The sequence below is a fragment of the Mustela nigripes genome, chromosome 7, assembly GCF_022355385.1.
Source record: "Mustela nigripes isolate SB6536 chromosome 7, MUSNIG.SB6536, whole genome shotgun sequence".
NCBI classification, from domain to species: Eukaryota; Metazoa; Chordata; class Mammalia; order Carnivora; family Mustelidae; genus Mustela; species Mustela nigripes.
The window spans coordinates 129,631,425-129,653,013 of NC_081563.1; the positions used below are offsets into that span (position 1 = coordinate 129,631,425).

Genomic DNA, 21,589 nt, shown 5'->3' on the forward strand with positions numbered 1-21,589 from the left:
GACAGTACAGATGTAGAACATGTCCATCATCACAGAAAGTTCTGTTGGGCACTTCTAGTAAAGAGTTGTGCAGTTACCCTGACTGTGCATTTTAATAGGGTCTCTCTGGCTGCCTGCAAGGAATGGACTCCGGGACGGTGCAGAGGCAGGACACCAGGAAGAGGTGACCACGATAGCTCAGGTAGGAGCGGATGGAGGGTCAGACCAGCGTGATTGTGGACGTGGGGGACGTGGTTGATTCTGGATGTGTTTTTGAAGGTGGAGTGGCCAGCATTTGCTGATCAATGAGATGGAGTGGGGTGAGGGAAATAGAAGTTTCAGGTTCCTGGTGCCTGAGCCACTGGGAGGATGGAGGTGCTATTGACTGAGCTGGGCGAGAACACAGTGGGAGCACGTTGGGGGTGCGGGAGAGAACAGCAGTTCTGTTTTGGGCATATTGTGTGTGAGGTGCACGCTGGATGTTCTGAGCAGAGATATCAAGTGGGCATCAAGTTGTTTTTCTGGCCTTGAGGATGACATGTGCTTTTGATCACCAAGTTAGAGCAAAGTCAGTAAGGAGGGAAGAGGCAGCATCATGTGCCCATGGTGGGAATGGGCAGACAGTGCAAATGTCAAAGGCAGTGCTGGGCCATGGAAGGAGCTCAGCCTTTGAAACTTGGAGTCTCACAGCTCTGTGTCTGAGCCTATGTAGGTCCGTTTTCCTTTGTTAAAAGGAAAGAGAGTGTGTCATAGGCTTTCATAAGGTTCACAATGAACACAATGAGAGGTAGTGAGGAGACAGTGCAGGAAAATGTTCATCACCTTCCTTGTGTGTTATACTTGACAATGAAGGTGTTGGGCCGAGATCCACACCCTCACCTGACGTTCAAGGCCCTGCTGGTCTGGGCCCTGCTGACTCTCCAGCCATGTGTCTTCACATCTCTCACTGTCATCCTGCTGCTGGGCCTTAGCACTTGCTGTACCTGCTTCCTGGTGAACTGTCTCCCTGGAGAGGTATGTGGCTGGCCCCTTCTCCCCCTTGCAGTCTCTCTTCTCCAGTTCCTCCTAGCTCTGAGACTCAGGCTGCAAAGCTGCCCGAGATGGACACCCCCACAAGGTGTCACAGTGTTGGGGGATGGAGCCCCTGCCGGCTTGCCTCAAGTCTCGTTGATCTGGATGGCTCCATTCACTTATTCATCAGATCTTTGCTGAGAATTGCTGTGGGCCAGATACTGTGCAAAATGCTGATGGTGCAGCAGCAAACAAGACATGTGGGCGCCCTGTCCTTAGATTTGTAAGCAGGACAGACAACAAACAGGTAAAAAGATCATCTAATTTCAGGTAGGGACCAATGATGTGGAAAAGTGAAGCAGGCTGCGGAGATGGGTGGAGAATGACAGGGAGGGCTTCATCAGACGGGGAGCAGAAGGTGTCCAGAAGGCCTCTCGGAGGAGGTGCCAGTTGAGCAGAGACCTTGAGGAAGGGAAGGAGCTGCCAAGAAGATACCCAGAGAGGAAGAAGTGCAGAGGCCCTGAGGCAGGAGCATGCTTGGTGTGCTCAAGGGACAGCAAGGAGGCTTATGAGGCTGGGGCAGAGGGTGAGTGGAGAAAAAGGGGGAAGGTGGGATCAGAGGGGTACAAGGGAGCCAGATTGTTTGGCATCATTTAGGCCAAATAAGTGTTGAATTAATGCATGAGTGAAAGAGGCAGACAGAGAGCTGTGGGAATGCATATGTAATGGCTACCAACCTCAGGATGAGAAATCAGAGATGGCTTCCTGGAGGAGGGGATGCCTGAGCTGACATCCGATGTTAAGAAAGAACTGGCTGGGGGAAAGGGAGTCAGGTGAGGTATGAGGGTCTTCCAGACACAGGGCCTAGCCTGTGCACAGACCCAGGGGTGAGAGATTGTTTTACTCACTGAATGGAAGAAAAGACAGTAAGCCAGGCCGGGGTATAGCATGAGAGTTGCAGAGAAATGGAAGCTCCATGGGGGCCTGGACGTGCTTGGGGCCCTACAGAGAAATCTTGCCCTTTCCAAGGGCAGCACCAGGGTGCCCCGCAGAGCAGAAGATCCAATTTGTGCTTTGAGAAGCTCCCTCTAGCTGCCCAGAGGAGGTGCATTAGATGAGGGCAGGGAGATGAATAAGAAGGGTCCACAGGGGGGCGCCTGGGTGGCTCAGTGGGTTAAAGCCTCTGCCTTCGGCTCAGGTCGTGGTCCTGGGGTCCTGGAATCGAGCCCCGCATCGGGCTCTCTGCTCAGAGGGGAGCCTGCTTCCTCCTCTATCTCTGCCTGCCTCTCTGCCTACTTGTGATCTCGGTCTGTCAAGTAAATAAATAAAAATCTTTAAAAAAAAAAAAAAAAAAGAAGGGTCCACAGGGCTGATGGCTGAGGGGGCTGGAGGTCAAGGGAGGCTGTGATGGGGGCTTGTGCCAGCAGACTTCCTTCTCCCCCCTCTTTATGCCTCCTCTTCAACCTTCTGGGTGTGCTTGTGCTGGGTGAGTGTTTTCAGGGTCTGCCCCGAGCCAGCCCCATGCTGCGGGCTGAGGGACCTGGGGAGAACGGAGTCTCATTCCTGAGAGACGTTCCTAGTGACACACAGTGCCCTATGTTAAGGGGAAATGTTTAAGCTCCTGCCTCGTGCGTATTTATGTAGGCTCCGCACCACACAAACTGACTGCAAACACGAGCTTCACTCAGAGTTTCATTTTTACCTTCATTTATTCACCCAGCAAATATTTATTGAGCAAGTATTACAAGGCAGGGCCTGCTCTAGGTAACAGGAAAGAAAGAAGACAAAAATCTCTGCCTCCTGGAGTTGACAGCCGGGGGTGGAGGATAGAAGGGGAAGATGGACAATAATCACTCGTGCTAAACTATGCTCTAAACTATGCTTGGGGGGCGGGGGGGAGAAAACACAACAAAGCAGGGTAAGGCGGATTGGAAGGTGGGGGCTGGAGGGCAGGTTGAATAGCTAACTATGGAAGCCAAGGAATGTCTCATGGAGAAGGTGATAGACTAAAGATAGAAGGTGAGCAGATTAAAGGAGCGGAGGGAGGGAGCCATGTGGGACTGTAGGGGGAGAGTGTTCCTGACAGAGCAAAAAGCCAGTGCAAGAGCCCTGCGGTGGGAAGGAGGCTTACTAGCTTTCATGATTGACTGAATGTGTGGGCTGTTAAGAAAAAGTGGGACTAGGGTCCATAGGGATCTAAGAAGGTCCATGTCTTAGCCTGGTGGAAGGACCAAGGACGTCAGAGTGTCCTGGCTGTGAGAAGAGTCTCAGAGATGGGGGGCTGCTATGCAGTCAGCATTGCCAGCTATCCCGCTACCTCTAGATGCCCTGTGTGCCCAGCTGGGCTGTTTGCTCCCTCTGTCAGTCTATGGGAACATCTCCTTTCCATCTCCCCTGTTCCCAGCAGGGCCTCCTACCCGGAAGGAAGTGTCCCATGCTGTGCTCTGGCCTGCTGTAGGCTGTTTGCCAACACCCTGAGGGGGCCTGCCTCCTGGCCCTGCTAGCACCACAGGGAGTGGCTATAGACAGGAAGGCCTCCTTCCCTGGAGGTCATGGCCAGACTACACTGACTAGACCAGACGGTGTGGTGCGTGCCTGGGCTATGGCACAGCCATCCTCAAATTAAGTCTTCCTCTCCCCCCGCCCCCAATTTTAAAGTGTTTTATTGTATGTGTGAGTCATGGGAATGGAGACATCTGCTTCTGGGTGCCCACGCCCATTCCCCTTCCTTCATGGAAACAATACTCTGAATTTTTGGAGGACTCTCTCTTGCCTGCTTTCTCATCTGTGGTTTGCATGGAATGGACTCCACGTCTTTAATATAAGCCAAGAGATGTCCAGCCACCTGAAACACAGTGATTGGTTCAGAGATGGGTGTGTGACTTCAGGTGGCCCAGTCAGAGTGAATTTCAGGATCCTGCCATGGAATTTCATGGATCCAGGAATCTGAACATTTTGGGAAATAGATGCTTTTACCCCATTGGATGTGAATGAGAAAGAAAGTCTTTTCAGAATCTGCTGGCAGCCATGAGGGGGTAATCTTTAGGGTGAGTTCCCTGGAAAAGGGAAAGAGGAAAGACCAAGAGAAACCAGGTCCTTGGTGAGATCTTTGAGGCTGGATCAAACCTTACCTGAAAGCGGTACCCCTTTCCAGTCAGCCAGACTTTGTTTTAAGTCTCAGCCCCACAACTTGTATGTTGTGTGACCATAGGCAAATTATTTATTCTCTTAGGACGTCAGTTTCCTAATATGCAAAATGGGGGTAACAAGAGTATGCCTAGCTTTGGGGGTTGTTGTGAAGATAAGCTAATAAATACATTGTGGTTAGAAGAGTGCCTGGCAATAAATTATAGCTATTATTATTAGCATTAAATAAATACCCAGAGCAAACCTTACCTGAACTGTGTGTGATCTTCTTTTGGACTTCACAGTTATAGGAAACCAATACATCTGTTTTTGTTTTACATCTTTTTTCTTACTGGCAGAGTATAAGGATCAAGATCAGCGTGGGATTGGGGAGAAAAGTGTGGGAGACTGGTGTTTGAAGGTGGCTGTTTCTGTGTGCTGGATATCTTATGTACACTTGCTTTTTGGCCTCATTTATAGGAAACAAGATTGAGGCTCAGAAAAGTTAACTTGCCCAAAGATGAGTAAGATTTTGTCAGGGAGAAAAGGGAAGGAGGGTATGTTCGGCAGCAGGTGTGGTGAGATCAAGGATGATGAAGTGTGAATGTAACTCCGTGTACTATTCAGGGAACAGGAGTAATTCGGAGTCCAGGGAATAACAGATTAAAACCATGTTTTAAAAACTAGAATAAAACATAGGTGAGTATGATAAGATCCTTTTAAAATCATAATTTCTAAGATAATTTTATTTTAACAGAGAAGTTGCAAAAATAGTGCAGTAAGCTTCCATATCTCCTTCACTCAGATCCCCCAATCATCAACACTTTGCTACACTTGATTTATCATTTTCTCTGTGTGCTTATAATTTTTCTGAACCATTTGAGAGTCCGTTACAGGTGCAACGTTCTTTTACTCCTAAATACTTCAGTGTGCATTTCCTAAGAACAAAGACATTCTCATACGTGGCCATGGGTTTGAAACAGGTTTCAAAATGAGGAAATTTAAGATTCACAGAAGATTCTAATATAATTTCTCTTATCCATATTCAAATACCACTAATTTTAGCCATAATGACCTGAAATCTTTAGTGACTACCAAGGTCATTGTACCCCTTCCATGGAGAAAAAAATCCTACCTGCCCAAAGAGAAGAAAATCCTTCACATCCATAAGCATAAATCTGCTTAAAGAATCTGTGCTTAGAATTCCTATTTGCAGGCTCTGTAGACCTCAAGCAGTAGTTTCCATCCTGGGGCTATGTTTGACCCCTTTTTGACAAGGTCTTGAGACAGTTGTGGTTGTCACAGCAGGGGGTGGTGACATGCTGAGACAGTTGTGGTTGTGGTTGTCACAGCGGGGGGTGGTGACATGGTAGGACATGTTCTCTACCCAGGTAGAGAAACCAGGGGTGCCACTACCTGTCCTACCATGCACAGGGTAGAGAATTCTCTGGCCCAAAATGTCACCAGTGCTGAGGCTGAGAAACTGATCTGAAAGCAAGCTGGGGAGAGACACCCGCCTTTGCCGCAACCGGAACACACTCTGGGCTTCTAGTTCACCCCAGCAATTCTGTTTCTCCCCAGCGACCCCGGAAAACTGTCACTCCTATAGGCGCAGGGAGGCTCAGCGAGGCTGTTGATGATCGCTCCAAACTGGAACTAACCCACGGGTCCTATTAGGACAAGACTGATAAAATAAAACCGTGGAGTCACGCTGTGGTCACGGCTCGTCCCTCAGCTCTGTTTGCTCTTCTTTAAGACAGGGCCAGGGCGGGGGTGGGGGGGTGGGGTTGGAAGGATGCCAGTTATCTTGGGTCCAGCTGCTACTTTACGACTTGTGGGCATAACTGCTTCTGACTCACGCACAGTTGACGCATTGGGATTATACGCTGACCGGTCATTTGGCTTTTTTTTTTTAACCGGAGGCTGCCTGGTAATGTCTCCCCATTGGAATTGAGGGCAGGGCCTCTGCTGAGTCACCTCTGGCCCCCGGGAGCCCAGCTCAGGGTCTAGCTCATTGGAAAGCAGGTGCTGTTCCTTTGGTGCCAGATGTGTGCCAGGCTCAATGCTCAGTCCACATGTGCTCACATGGCATGAACATACTTACCCTCTTACCTCCAGGTTATAAATGAGGATAGTATGGCCCAGAGCCCCACAGTGGGGAAAGGCAGAATTGCAATTGAACCCAAGATGAATCAAATTCCAAAGTATGGGCTATATCTAGTCTGCGGCAACTTCTCTCACACATGGTTGGTGCTCAGAAAAAGTGTGGGTGGCAGGGGGTGGACGATATATTCATTGGTTATAAACCCCGAGTTTTAGCAGCGTGGCCAGCTGCCCAGCTATGTTAGCTACTGACCGCTGTTCGAGCCTGCCTTGCAGCAGTGTAGGACATGTGACAAATTCTGGCGGAATTAGAATGAGAGCGGAAGTGGCACAAAATGTTCTGGGTCATGCCCTTAAAGAGGCTGGTTCCTGCTTCCTTTTCTCCACTTCCCACTGGCAGGAATGTAGATGTAATAGCAGTGTTAGGGCAGCCACATTGGGCCATGAGATGGAAGCTGCCAGTTGAAGATGGGTGAGCTTTAAGATAGAAAGAGTCTGGATCCTGGGGCGCCTGTGGGGGGCTCAGTCACTTGAACATCTGACTCTTGATTTTGGCTCAAGTCATGATGTCTGGGTTATGAAATGGAGCCCATGTTGGGCTCTGTGCTCAGTGTGGCTCTCCCTCTGCCTCTCCCCCAACTCGTGCTCTCTAAAGAAACAAACAAATAAATAAGTAAAATCTTTAAAAAAAAAAAAAAAGGAAGAGTCCAGGTCCCTGATACCATGAAGCCTGATGCCATTAATCCTTCAGATTAATGTAAGAAAGGAAGATGAATTATTTTCTTATCTAGGAAGCACTTGTTATTGGAGCCATTCTCGAACAGCATGGATCTGGTATCTTACCAATGTAGTTGTTAGGTAAGTGGACAGATGATTGAATGACAGAAGGAATGGTCAGACACAGGTCCGCACACATATAAAAGTGCAGGGACCGCCCTTGTGCCGAGGTGGGAGCTTCCGACAGAGTGCGGTGGGAAAAGTCTGTAGCCAGAGGAGCCGGTTTCAGAACTGGCCTTGTACTTGCAAACAATCCGGGGTGACCCATTTCTGTGGCTCCCATCCTCTGGGGGCCCCATCCTCCTCAGCTGTAAATCAGGCTTAGCAAGTTCCCGGGATTTGAGCAATTCAAAGATGTTCACTCCTCTTCCGACGCCATTTCTAAGAATCCATTCCCAGAGAGATTCTCACCTTGGAGCTGGTGACCACAGGTGCTAGGATAGAGCTGCACCTTGGTTTATGGAAGACAGACTTGGAGATATCCTAAAGGTCACTAGATAAACGATGGCACCTTCATGCTCTGGGGTGCTGACCCTGGACTGTCACCATTAGGAACTCTCTGGCGACCCCTCCTGGCATAAAGTGAAACTGTAGCCCAGCTTGGCAAGGCACTGGAAATTTCCAGGAGCGGTACAGGCGGGCTGATGTTTCTCCAGTAATTAATCTACAGCCGCAGAGCAAGGAGATTTGGAAGGAAGGCACCAAGGTGAGGAGGTGGCCCGGGTTTGAATTCCAGCTTCCGTACTTACTAGCTAGGTAAGGGAGGGCGCATTGGGACTTTCTCTGAGCCTCCGTTTCTTCTTCTATAACATATGAACTCATCTGCCCATATGGATGTCTAGTGAGGATGTGATGAGAGAATTCATTCATTAGATTAGTTTTATTTAGAGATTTATTTATTTGAGACAGAGAGCACACGTGAGCGTGTTGGGGGAGGAGTAGAGGGAGAGAATTTCAAGCAGACACCCCACAGTGTGTAGGGCTCAAATGACTGAGCCACCCAGGTACCCCTAAATCTCATTCCTTTTTATGGCTGAGCAGTATTCCACCATGTGTCTGTAACTTGACTCATTTTATGGTGTTCCCCCTCTGTGTTAAGACATTAATCCATGTGAAGAGTCTGCCTTTGTTCACAGTTTTTTTTTGGGGGGGGGGCAGTTTCCCAACACCATCTCCTGAAGCATCTTTCCTTTCCCGGGCGGGCTGTGATCCAGACCTTGAGGTTCTCAGACAGCTGTGGTCGGCTCCCACCCCACTGCGTTCCCTCGTTGGCGCGTGTCTCTGTGCACCAGGACCCCACTGTTTTATACTGGCATGTGCCTTTTTCAGGTGGTAGGGGAAGTCTCCTCTTTAATATTCTTTCTTACGGTTGTGGCTGTCCATGCCACACCCCATCAAATTCTCGGAACACCCTGTCCCAATGAGTACAGCCCTTTTCCCCACAGGACAGGTGAGAAAGCAGGCTTCAGGGAGGGAACCTGGCTTGATGAAGTTTGCAGAGCTGACACCTGGCAGAGCTAGGACAAAACCAGGCCTGATCCCCAGCCCCCAGCAGCCTCTCCTGCCTGTAGGCCACCAGGGAAGAAGGGGGAAGGGGCTGTGAAAGCCTGCTACGCTGTTCAACTGCCAGTTTGCTCTCAGATCCCTTCCTTGCCTCAAGAAAGGAAACCACTGTGCATTTAAGCAGAGAGATTTTCCTGTAAGGAATTGGTGACGGGGGTGGTGGAGGAGCCCAAAAGTCAAAAAAGAGGGTATGAAAAAGCTCGGAGTTTCTCAGCAGAAGCCGCTGCTGCCTCTAAGCTGGAGGGAGCAAGGGAGGAGGAAATGTGACAGTAGCCCAGGACATGTGCCTCTCAGCAAACCTGGAAACACATCGGTAGGATAGAGCTGTGAGCCCCTGTTAGTTGAGCATTTACTATGTGTCAGGATCTTCCTCTGGTATTTTACATGCAGTCTATATAGACCAGATGCGGCTCCTTCTGGCCTCTTCCCGGACCTCCTCAGACATGCCTTCTAAGAATGCTGCCACTGACACAGATCGAGCTCCCGCTTTATTTTCCTTTATCGTATTATCAGTACCTGAAATGATCCCATACGGGTGTTTGTCTCCCCCGACCTGCCCTAACACTAGACTGTAAGCCCCATGAGGGCAGGACTCAGGGCTCGGTGTATCTCAGTGCCTGGATGAGATTCTCCATCTCCCACAGCATAGCTACTTGATGTTTCTCCAGTAATTAATCTAGGGGCGTCTGAGTGACTCAGTCGGTTAGGCATCTGACTCATGGTTTCGGCTCAGGTCATGATCTCATGGGTCGTGTCGGGCTCTGTGCTTAGCGTGGAGTTGGGTTGAAGTTTTCCCTCTCCCCCTGCATGCACATACACACACACACACTCTCTAAATAAAATCTTTAAAAAAAGGAAAGAGGTTTTGACACATGCTACGACATGGAGAGATCCTGCAAGTGTTATGCTAAGGGAAATAAGCCAGACACAGAAGAACAATAATAGGCAGATTCATAGAGACAGAAAGAACAGTGACTGCTAGAAACTGAAGAAAGGGTGTATGGGGAGGTATTGTTTAGTAGGGACAGAGTGTGTGTTGGGGATGATGGAAAGGTTTTGGGTATTGATAGTGGTGATTATGTACAAAATACTGTGAATGTAATTAACTCCACTGCATCATACTCTAACAAATTGTTAAAATGATAAATATTATATATACTTTACTCCAAAAAAGCCCTCTCACATTAATAGAAGAATAGAAAGTGACTTAATGCCAGAGGTGAGGAAGGACTTTTTTTTTTTTTTTAAGATTTTATTTATCTATTTGACAGACAGAGATCACAAGTAGGCAGAGCGGCAGGCAGAGAGAGAGGGGGAAGCAGGCTCCCTGCCAAGAAAAGAGCCCGTCTCGGAGCTCGATCCCAGGACCCCGAGATCATGACCCGAGCCAAAGTCAGAGCCTTTAACCCACTGAGCCACCCAGGCGCCCCGAGAAAGGACTTTTTAAATTAAGTGAAGTTCAAAAGCACAAGCATAAAGAACCTGACTCAGAAATGGCCAAGGAACTTGAATAGGTCTCTCTCCCCTGGAAAAAATATTTTCATACCAAAGGAAGCTCGCGGGGTGCATTCTTTTGTGTCTGGTATCTTTCTCTTGGTTCAAGATTTTGTAGGTGGGTCCTCCTAAATAAGGCTGGTACGTCTTAAAGCCCGCTTGCTTGAGGGGGAGGCAAGTTGTGAAGTTGAGAAGGTGCATGGACAATTGGGATGGGTAATTTATCCTCAAAGCTAGGCTTGGGACCCCCTGCCCTGGCCTTCGGTGACCTCTCAGCTTTCCAACGTGCGGGGTCTTTCTTGGTTCAGAAAGGCGCTGGGGAGGTTGGAGGCTGGGCTCGACTGCCACCTGGTGGTGATTCTGGACAGTGCACCCACAGATGCGAGCAAAGGTCCCGTGGGGTGGGGAGATGGTGGGTCAGGGCAAGTGTTTGGGGCCGGAATTCACCGAGCACCTACTCAGTGTGTGTGTATGTGTGTACAGACATGACCTAGATTGGGTTGACCTGAAGGGGCTTCCGGGAGAGGCAGATTACCCAAAACTAACTCCAGTAGGGGCAGAATGAGATCCTAGAGGCATAGAGGGGGGGGAGTGCAGAGCCAACAGGGAGTCATTTGACTGGGGTATTCGGGGAAGGTTTCTCCAGGCATCGTCTCAGCTGCAGGTGGAAGGGAAGGGTGTTGAGGCAGAGGGAACAGCACAGGCCAAGTTGTGGAGGCAGGACCATGCAATGTATGGCTTTCTAAACTCGAGACAAATAATATGGTAACTCATATCCATTGTGAACATTTTAAAGTTAGAAAGAAAAGGGGCACCTGGCTGGCTCAGTGGGTTAAAGTTAGAAAAAAAAATGTAGGGCTTCCTCCCACCTCCCACGTCAGCCCCCCTCTTCCTGCAGAAGACTGACTTTAGTGGCTCCCACCAATAGGATGAATGGTGAGGACTTAAGCCTAAAGCCTAAAGAAGGCCTGGCATCTTTCATTTTTGCTCTGGGGGAAGCCAGCGACTGTATAAGATGTGTAGCTACTGTGCTGGGAGGACCACGGTGGGAGGGAGAGACTGCATGATGCAGAACAGAGGGACTGAGGACTAAGCTGGCAGATAAATGCCCCAGCTGGCCATCAGCCATCCCGGTCATCCTAGCTGAGATGTCACACTCAGGGGTCAGGGAGTCACCTTGAACGTTCCAGCAGCAGCCGGCCCTGGAGCAGAGAGAAGTTGCTCAGATTTCTGACCCACAGGATGGGGAGCAAACCAAATGGCGATTGTGTTAAGCCACTAAGTTCCGGGGTGTGTTATCACACAACAGTATTCAGAGCACCCCATACCCTAGGCTGCCCCTGGTCGCCAGTTTCTGGTGGCCCTTCCATTGGGAGAAACCTCCACAAACACACGCAGGAATGAATTCCTGCATCTCCTCTCAATTCCGTGGGGTTTGCATACCACACCTCCCGGCCCACCCTTGGCCTTGTCCTCTTAATGGTCTCCTCCTAGATCTTGATTCTAGATGTGTGTTGTTCAGCACAGTACCCATTAAACACAGGAGGCTATTTAAATGTAATTAAAATGGAATAAAATAAAGAAATTCATTTCCTCCATCACATACTAGCCTCAAGGGCTCACGGGCCACAGGTGGCTTGTAGCTCCCCTATGACACAGCACAGATGTAGGATATTGCCATCATCCCAGAAAGTTCTATGGGACAGTGCGGGTCTAGATCTTCTCCCTTGGTCCTCTCCCTCATCACTCAGCCCCAGAAGCAGCATAGTGCCCCCCACCCCCGTGATGGGCGCTCCCGATGCTGTCCACAAGCTCCTGCTATGACCATGTCCATTTTTGTCCGTGCAGCTGTATCTTTGTAGTATAAATGCCCAGCCTTTCTGGGCTCAGCGACGTTTCTGGGCCAAATTACAACTAGAGGTTCCACCATTTAACACGGCCACTAGACGTTTGTAAGAGTGTTTGTTTTCCTGCACCATCAACACTACGTATAATGAAAAACATTTTTTCTTTAACTAATGGCCAATATTTTCAAGACAAACATAACTCGACCAGGATCCTGCTTCGCCACATCCTTCTTTTACTTCACTGGGCCCTTGGGTACGTTCCCATGTTGACATCTGAAGATCTGCCTTGTCCTTTTTATTGATTTATTTTTTAAATTGTGGTAAAATTCAGATAACATGAAATTGTTCATTATTATTTTTAAAATAATAATTTTAATTATTTTAAATGCACATTTATTTTAAAAATAAATTTAATTATTTTTAAATGCACAGTTCAGTGCCATTAAGTACATTCTCACGTAGTGCAGCCTTCACCAACATCCGTCTCCAGAAGCTTCTCATCAAACTCTTTCCCCATTAAACAACCCCCGACCCCTCTGACCCCTGGCCCCTAGCATCCACCATGCTACTTTCTGTCTTTATGAGTGTGACTGCTCTCAGGAACTCATCTAAGTGGACTCATACGGTATTTGTCCTTTTGTGCCTGGTGTATTTCACTTAGCGTCGCGTCCTCAAGGTTCATCCATGTTGTAGTATCTCTGAATTTCCTTCCCTTTAAAGGCTGAATAATTGTCGTTTGTAGAGGCCATATTTTGCTTATCCATTTATACGTCAATGGATGCTTGGGTGCTTCGACGTTTTTGGCTGTTGTGAATAACGCCGTGATGAGCATGGGTGTGCGTGCATGTCCTCCAAACCCTGCTTCCGGTTCTTTTGGGACATACAGCTAGAATTGGAAGTACCTGATCCTATGGTAGTTCTATTTTTAATTTTTTTGAGGAACCGCCATACTGTTTCCAACAGTGGCTACGCCAGTTTGCTTTCACACCGACATCTTCACCGTATCTGCACCAACACTTGTTATTTCCCATTTTTCTGGAGAGTAGCCATCCCAGTGGGTATGGGGGGGTCTTTTCGTGGTGGCTTGGATTTGTGTCTCCCTAAGGATCCGTGACGTTGAGCATCTTTTCATGTGCTTATTAGCCATTCACCTATCTTCATTGGAGAAATGGAAATGTCGATTTCAAGTCCTCCCCCCATTTTTAATTGGGTTGTTCCTCTGTTGCTGAGTTGTAGGAAGTTTCTTACATGTTCTAGATATTAACCTATCAGATACATGATTTGCAAGTATTTTCTCCCATTCCTCAGGGATGACTTACGACTCTGTTGATTTTTCCCTCTGCTGCACAGAAATTTTTAATTTTGACATCGTCTGATTTATCTACTTCTTTCCTGTGGGGGGGGGTCTGTGCTTCGGGAAGTCAAATACTGTATCCTTTTAAATGGCCATGAAGCTGTCCATGGGGAGTGTGGCTGTCTCAGAATTGGATCTATCAGCAAATCCTGAAGGTTCTCCTTTCAGAAAAAGATTCAGAACCTGACCCCTTCTCTCACCACCTCCACAGCCACCCTGCTGGGGGAGTGTCCCATCAGCTGTTTGCATGGACTGGGGTTACCTCCTCCTTGGGCTCCCCGCTTCGGCCTTGACTGCTAGTAGCGACCACCCCCTACTTCCCACTTGCAGCCAGAGGGATTCTGTTAGAACCCACGTCAGATCCTGTTCCTCTTCTGTTCAGAACTCTCCATGGCTCCCAGCTAGCCTGGAGTAAAAGCCGAAGTCTGTTTAGTGCCCCACAAAACCCTGTGTGATATGGCCCTCACTATTTCTTTCTTCCTTTAAAAAAAATTATTTATTTATTTGAGAGAGAGAGAGAGAGAGAGAGGCTACAAGCAGGGGGAGGGGCAGAGAGAGACGGACAAGCAGACTCCCTGCTGAGCGGGGAGTCCGATGCTGGACTTCACCCCAGGATCCAAGATGACCTGAGCTGAAGTCAGACGCTTAACGGACTGAGCCACCCAGGCATCCCTGGCCCCCACTATTTCTGAAATAATTTCTTCCTACTGTCCATCTTCTTCACCTACAGCAACTGCATGGGCCAGGCAGGCTCTGACATTAGGGCCTTTGCACGTGCTGTTCCCCCTGCGGGGCCCACCCTCCCCACAGCTATCTGTGTTCATGTTTTTGCTCCAATGTCACCTCAGGGAGGCCTCCCCCGACTTCCCTAATGTAAAATTAAAATCCACCCCCCCATTCCCTTCCTTTGCTGTATTTTTCTCCAGGGTGTTTACCAGGATCTAACACAATGTATCTGTTACTCATTGACCTTGTTTCTTGTTTGTCTTCTCCAAGGGGAATGTCAACACCATGAAAATAGGAATCGCTCTGTCTCCTTCTAGGGCACAAGCCACTATAGGTGCCAAAAAATATATGATGAATGACTAAGTGAAAATGAGCACTTTTTGTCTGTAGACATTGGTCCGTTGGACATTTTAATTTCTTGCAGGAGCCTTCTCCTGTCCTGTGGCTATCTATCCTAGCCACAGTGCCGACTTCTGTATCCCAAAGCCACAAGATTGACTTAAATCACTCCTGCATTCCCAGATCCTGCCACATGGTGGCAGCATACGCACAGACAAGTTTCACCAGCTGGCCTTGAGCGCCTCCCCGGACTCCAAAACTCTGGGTCCCGGGATATTTGGTTTGACAGCCCTCAGGGATCTAATTTCAGCCCCAATTGGTAAATGGGGAAAGTGGACTTTAAAGAGGAGGTATCGTGGGGGAAAGTCTTGGAATCAGGGGTCTGGCTCTTTTACTGGTTCCCTGTGATCTTGGGGAAGGTCTGAACCCTTTCTGGACCTGTTTCCCATCAGCCTACTTTGTGAGGCTTCCAGGACTGACTGGGGTCAGGCCCTCTGAGGGGCTGAGGAGATGCACTCCCATGTGTCATGGTGGCCCAGTGGGAGGGGCAACTGCTGGCTCAGAAGGCCCAAGACAGGGGGATAGTATCACCCCACTCTACAGACCAGGGACTGAGGTCAAGAGGACACACTGGAGTGTCCCCAGCTAGGAGGGTACAGAACAGGAACCGAAGTTCACCTCCTGCAAGCCCCCCATTCCAGATCCACTAGAGACCATCTCTGATGGTTCCTTTTTCAGACTTGTGTTTCTACCCGCGGGCTGATTTCTACCCCCTGCGAACACCTTTAACCATTCTCCACCAAGGGAGCGACACTGGGACTCCCTTTGGGCAAGTTGCCTTGGTTTTCTCCTCCTGAAAATGGGGCCGAGGAGAAGCTGCAGAGGCTGGGAGAAGGGATTTTGAAAGCAGTTTGGGGGCAGAGGAGGGTGTATCCGGGTAGGAAAGATCCTGTTCCTCCACAGCCCCCGCCTGGTTCCTGCCCACACTTGCAGCCACATAGGCCCAGCCCACGGGTTCTGGTTTTAAAAGAGAAGCTGAAAATTGGAATTTTGATGTGAAGTCTCCTGATTTTTAAATGTTAGCAATAAATTCATTAGAAAAAAACACACACACACACACACAATAAAGCAAAATGCCAGAGAGTCACGCTGAACATGTTTCTAGGTTGGATTGACTCCTGGCTCCCCATCTGAGACCTTCTCCCATCCCGGGCTCCTACAGACACGTAGGTGGGGTGGTAGCTGGGAGAGGGCATTGTGGGTGGTGTCAGGCGGAACCTGGCTTCTGGCCTGTCCCTGGCACAGGGACACAGGGCGTGCTGGTGGCCCCTGGGCCCTAGGGGTTCCGTGCCCATCAGACCCTCCTTGGAGGGGAGGCTGAGTGTTCACGGTGCGGCAGCGGGCAGGGCCTGCTGAGCAATGAGGTTTATAAACACAAGGCCTTACGTCACCTGAACACACAGCTTCTGTGCCCGCGCCGAGGGTGGCACTGCGGTGGTCATGGACTTCTCCGTCAGGCCAGAGTAGGGAATCTGGAGCAGGGAAGGGCGGGCAGCAAAAAGGCTCAGTGTCTGGTGGGTGAAGTCCATCCTGGAGGCCAGCCAAACAAGACCCTGGTGGGGTGAGTCTGGTTCTTGGGGGCCAGTCACCAGGATTGGGTTGCCCCTCCACTCACTGTGTGACCCCGGGGTGGCCTCCTCTGGGTCTCACTTCTTTCACTCAGAAAATGGGGTTGACATCCCCAGACCCATTATGATTTATTATAAATCCAAAGGGGGAAGGTGAGCCTGGAAAGGTTTTAGTCCTTTCCCCCCCTTAAATGTGATGTCGGCCTCAGTTTCCTCACTTGTAAAGTGGAGGTAACAGGACCTGCTTCCTCTAAGTTTTCAAGAGGGTTAAATGAGTTAATACAAGCGGAGAGCTTAAAATGTGGATCAGAGAGGGTGGAAGATGCTTGAGGACACACAGCAAATCCTCTAATGAGCTTCAGAACCCCTGATCTCACTGTCTCACTGCAGTCTCCCCAGAACCCTGATAGGGGTGTGTGTGTGTGTGTGTGTGTGTGTGTTGGGGGGGGCTGCTGAGGCCCAGAGAGGGAAACCATCTTGCCCGAGGTTACACAGCCCAGCACATGGGCTTTCTCCGCTTCCTCATACATTGAGTATTTTTCCTGTGTCAGGCACTGTTCTAGGCATGGGGCACATCAATGAACTAAACAAAAATACCTGCCCTAATGGGGATGGCATGGGGAGGGGACAGTGGGGACAGAAAGCCACATGCATAAGGGAGACAATTTTGATTGTAAAGAGAATACAGGAAAGTGAAAGAAGCCACTGAGGGTCTGACTTTCGGTGGGAAGGGCTTCTTGGAGGTAACCTTTGGGCTGAACCCTGAGGAGTTATCTTGGGCAGAGCTAGGGGAACAGTGTTCTTGGTCCGAGGGAACAGCAGATGCAATCACCACTGGTAAATTTTGGTCATGCCCAGGCAAGGAGGTCCAGTATTCACAGGCCAGCCCTCATGGAATGGGCAGGTTTTGGCGGGGGCGGAGACTGAGGTAGACTGGACAAGTAGGATAATGGTAGCTGGTGACAGGCTGGGAAGGAAATTCACTTGCAGGTGGGGCCAGGAGGGCCTCTTGGAGGTGGTGTGAGCGTCCCACTTTGCTGAACTCTGAGCGTCCCACTTTGCCGCTTGGAAGGCCTGGCTGAGTAGCCCTGGGGCCTCAGATCCCTCCCTGTCCCAGAGGCTGCTGGGAAGGCCCTGAAAGCCAGCGGGCACGGTCAGTGTTTCATCCTGTTCTTCCCTGCTCCCCCCACCCCCCAAGGGCGCTTGGAGATGTCATTTCTCCAGCTCTCTGGGGCGGAGGTCACCCCAGCTCAGCAGATAACACTGAAGGTTGAGCAATGCCTGCCCGCCTGCCAGGGCCAGGGCTGGGGTCAGTGGGCCGGGGGTTATCCCCAGGCAGGCTGGGAGCTCCTGCCTGGGCGGCCTGGGCTGGGAGTGGCAGAGGGGTGGGCCCAGGGAGCTGCCCAAATGGCCTAGGAATGGGGCTGAGCCCATGCAGCCCCCTGTTCCAATCCAGGATGGGCCCCGGCCTGTCTTCCCTTCTGTGTAGCAGGAGTAGCAGAAGCATCCTCCCGCCAGGGTGGAAAAGTGGACCCTGGGGCCAGGCCCACCCTCAGTACAAAGTGGGGACTTGGTGACAACGGGGAAAATCCCTTCTCTCTCCTACATGGCTCTCGGTGGGGTCTGGCTTGACACCCCCACCCCAGCCTCAGGAGTAAATTTTTCTCAGGTTGGCAAATAGGTCCTTAGGGTGCCCTGACAAGAGCTCTGGAGACTAGGGGGGGTGGGCAACGAGGCCCTGTGACCCTGAGTGTCTTGTAGCCCCCCACCAGGGCTGCTTCTTACCCTGTGTGTGTGGGGGGCGGTGGCTTCTTTCTGATGTGCCTCCCAGAGTGGACTTAAAAATGAAGCCTTATGTTTGGGAACCTGTGGCGTAGACAGTAACACAGTTAATAACCGTAACGGCACCTTCATGGACGGAGCTTGGAGAAGCGAAGCGACTCGCCCAAGGTCACATCGTGTGGCAGATTCTAGCACCCCCGCCCCCTTCCACCTCCTGGGCCCGGGTCCGGGTCGGGTGGGGCCAGAGAAGACCCAGGTGTGGTCTAAGGAAGAGGGCGGGTCCGATGGGCGGGGCTAGGGGAGGGGCGCAGTCGCGGCATTAGAGACCCGGGTGGAGTGCTCCCGTGAACAGCCCATCATGCCCCCCGACCAGGGTCCTTGTATTGGATGTGGCTTTAGGAGGGGAGTCTCCACCGGCGTGGAATCCCCTCCTTCCGAGAGCTGGGGATGGGGGCAAGTTTGGGGGCGGGGCCACGCCCGGGGTCACCTCTCCAGGAGCCAGAGCTGGGGGGCGGGGGGAACTGGGGTCTCCGCGATCCGGCGCGCTAGCGTCTCCTCCGTGGGGCGTCCGGACTGGGCGCCGCGGATCCTGAAGCCACGGCCTCCTCCAGCAGGGGGCGGGCAGCGGCCGTGTTTTGGGTGGGGGAAGGCGATCGCGTTGCCCCCTCCACGGATTTCCCCCCCCCCTTCCAGTACAGCCTCCAGCCCAGAGGGGGCGGTCCGGGGGCGGGGTCGCGCCTCCCCCTTTCGCTCCCAATCCCGCGGCGGCTGGGTGGGGGTGGGCAGGGGGCGTAAGGCCGCCCCCCGGGGCCCACCGAACCCCGAAGGCGCACTCCTGCTCTCGGGTCTGACCGCCGTGCCCAGCCGACGCCCCCCCGGGGGTCTCGGGCTGCCACACAGCGTCCCGGCGGCGGCGGGAGGGGCCGGGGAGGCTGCCAGCGTGACGCAGCCGTTGCCATGGGCCGCTTTATAAATAACCGGGCTCAGGAGAAACTTTAGCGAGTCAGAGCCGCGCACGGGACCGGGAAGAGGACCCACGCGAGGGTCCAGCCGTCAGCCCCCGCACTAGTAGCGGCCACCCCGGCGGCAGCAGCAGCAAGCAGCGACACAGCGGCGACAGTTCGGAGCCAGGAGGCCGCGCCACCTGCGGGCCGGCCGGAGCGGGCAGCCCCAGGCCCCCTCCCCGGGCACCCGCGTTCATGCAACGCCTGGTGGCCTGGGACCCAGCATGTCTGCCCCTGCCGCCGCCGCCTGCCTTTAAATCCATGGAAGTGGCCAACTTCTACTACGAGGCGGACTGCTTGGCTGCTGCGTACGCCGGCAAGGCGGCCCCCGCGGCGCCCCCCGCGGCCAGACCCGGGCCGCGCCCCCCCGCCGGCGAGCTGGGTAGCATCGGCGACCACGAGCGCGCCATCGACTTCAGCCCGTACCTGGAGCCGCTGGGCGCGCCGCAGGCCCCGGCGCCGGCCACAGCCACGGACACCTTCGAGGCGGCTCCGCCCGCGCCCGCCCCCGCGCCCGCCTCCTCCGGGCAGCACCACGACTTCCTCTCCGACCTCTTCTCCGACGACTACGGGGGCAAGAACTGCAAGAAGGCATCCGAGTACGGCTACGTGAGCCTGGGGCGCTTGGGGGCCGCCAAGGGCGCACTGCACCCCGGCTGCTTCGCGCCCCTGCACCCGCCGCCCCCGCCGCCGCCGCCGCAGCCCGCCGAGCTCAAGGCGGAGCCGGGCTTCGAGCCCGCGGACTGCAAGCGGAAGGAGGAGGCCGGAGCGCCGGGCGGCGGTGCCGCAGGCATGGCGGCTGGCTTCCCGTACGCGCTGCGCGCCTACCTCGGCTACCAGGCGGTGCCGAGCGGCAGCAGCGGGAGCCTGTCCACGTCCTCGTCGTCCAGCCCGCCCGGCACGCCGAGCCCCGCCGACGCCAAGGCGCCCCCGGCCGCCTGCTATGCGGGGGCGGCGCCCGCGCCCTCGCAGGTCAAGAGCAAGGCCAAGAAGACAGTGGACAAGCACAGCGACGAGTACAAGATCCGGCGCGAGCGCAACAACATCGCGGTGCGCAAGAGCCGCGACAAGGCCAAGATGCGCAACCTGGAGACGCAGCACAAGGTCCTGGAGCTCACGGCCGAGAACGAGCGGCTCCAGAAGAAGGTGGAGCAGCTGTCGCGCGAGCTCAGCACCCTGCGGAACTTGTTCAAGCAGCTGCCCGAGCCCCTGCTCGCCTCCTCCGGCCACTGCTAGCGCGGCCCCCGCGCGCGTCCCCCTGCCGGCCGGCCTCCGCGCTGCCGGGCGCGCCGCGGCCGCGGAGACTCCGGGAAGCGCCCGCGCTCCCGCCCCCGCCCCTGGTGGCGCCGGCAAAACTTTGGCACTGGGGCACTTGGCAGCGCGGGGAGCTCGTCGGTAATTTTAATATTTTATTATATATATATCTATATTTTTGTCCAAACCAACCGCACATGCAGATGGGGCGCCCGCCCGTGGTGTTATTTAAAGAAGAAATGTCTATGTGTACAGATGAATGATAAACTCTCTGCCTCTCCCCCTGCCTCCTCTCCAGGCGCCGGCGGGCGGGCCGGTTTCGAAGTTGATGCAATCGGTTTAAACATGGCTGAACGCGTGTGTACACGGGACTGACGCAACCCACGTGTAACTGTCAGCCGGGCCCTGAGTAATCGCTCAAAGATGTTCCTACGGGGTTGTTGATGTTGTGTTGTTGTTGTTGTTGTTGTTGTTTTTTGGTCTTTTTTTTTTTTTTTGTATTATAAAAAATAATCTATTTCTATGAGAAAAGAGGCGTCTGTATATTTGGGAATCTTTTCCGTTTCAAGCATTAAGAACACTTTAATAAACTTTTTATTTTATTTTTTTTTTTAAGAATGGGTAAAGGCCTTTTGGGGGCAGTAGTTGGCTTTTGATTTTTTTTTTTTCTTTATTTTTGGTTTCTATGATTTTATATTTGCTTTCCTGGTGTGTGTGTGGGGGAGGTTCTTGTGTGTTGGGGGGGTCCTGTTAATTTTGGCGTTTTTGGTGGTTGGGTGGGGGTGTTACAGCTGTTTCTTTTTCCTCTCCTCCTCTGCTACTCCCTCCACAGGCTGTGCTTGGAGATGGGGGTGCCAGGCTTGTGGGGGGAGGCAGAGGAGTGCTGGGTCAGCCTCTCAGAGTGACTCAGCGCCCTTGGGTGCTGAGGAGGAGTGACTGGGAACCCTGCTTGGGGAGAGGTCTAGGACCGCCCGCTGGTCCTGAGTGCCAGCCTTGGGTTCAGGGGGGTCTCTGTGACCTCTCTACAGTGTTTGGGGATCGGGCCAGCAGGCCACATTATGTAGGAGAAGAGGGTCTTGGTCCCGTTGAGCCCAAGTTGGGGCAGATTCTTTTTGGTGAGTGTAGTTGGGCGGGCTGTTTAAAAAATACTTTGTGTGTGTATATATTTATTTTAAGAGGAGCCTGGGTGTGTGGGCGAGCTTGTGTTTGTGTGTCCCTGGCCTGCCGGAGGGGAGAAGCTGGGCCAGGTGGAGGGAGGTGGGGGAAGGGTTCCTACATTTCCATTCCCCTTCCTTGGGGCAGGAGGTTTACCAGCTTGCCTTCTTTGCCCAGGTGTGGACACCAAGTTCCAGCCTTACGTGCTTGCTCATGGTGGCTGAGCCCGGTTTGAACCTGGGACCATTGTCTCTGATTCCCTGGGACAGAAGGGACCTCTGGCGAGTCTTCTGCTTCTCTGCCCCCTGATACCCTCCCACCCCTCTGCACTGCACCCCCATGGCCCTTCCAGCCCTGGACAGCGCTCCTGAGAGCTGAGGATGGACACGGAGGGCTTAGTGTGGGTACACGTTCGGCATCCCGCAGGGCCTGGCACACAGGAGGTAT

General features: G+C 52.4%; 1 protein-coding gene across 1 annotated transcript; it reads left to right on the forward strand.

The window, feature by feature from the left end:
• The first annotated feature begins 18,633 nt into the window (after window positions 1-18,633).
• Window positions 18,634-20,605, forward strand: CEBPB (CCAAT enhancer binding protein beta). The gene has a single exon (XM_059407220.1). The coding sequence runs from the start codon at window positions 18,929-18,931 to the stop codon at window positions 19,967-19,969; it is 1,041 nt and encodes a 346-aa protein (XP_059263203.1). The 5' UTR covers window positions 18,634-18,928; the 3' UTR covers window positions 19,970-20,605.
• Window positions 20,606-21,589: the final 984 nt, after the last annotated feature.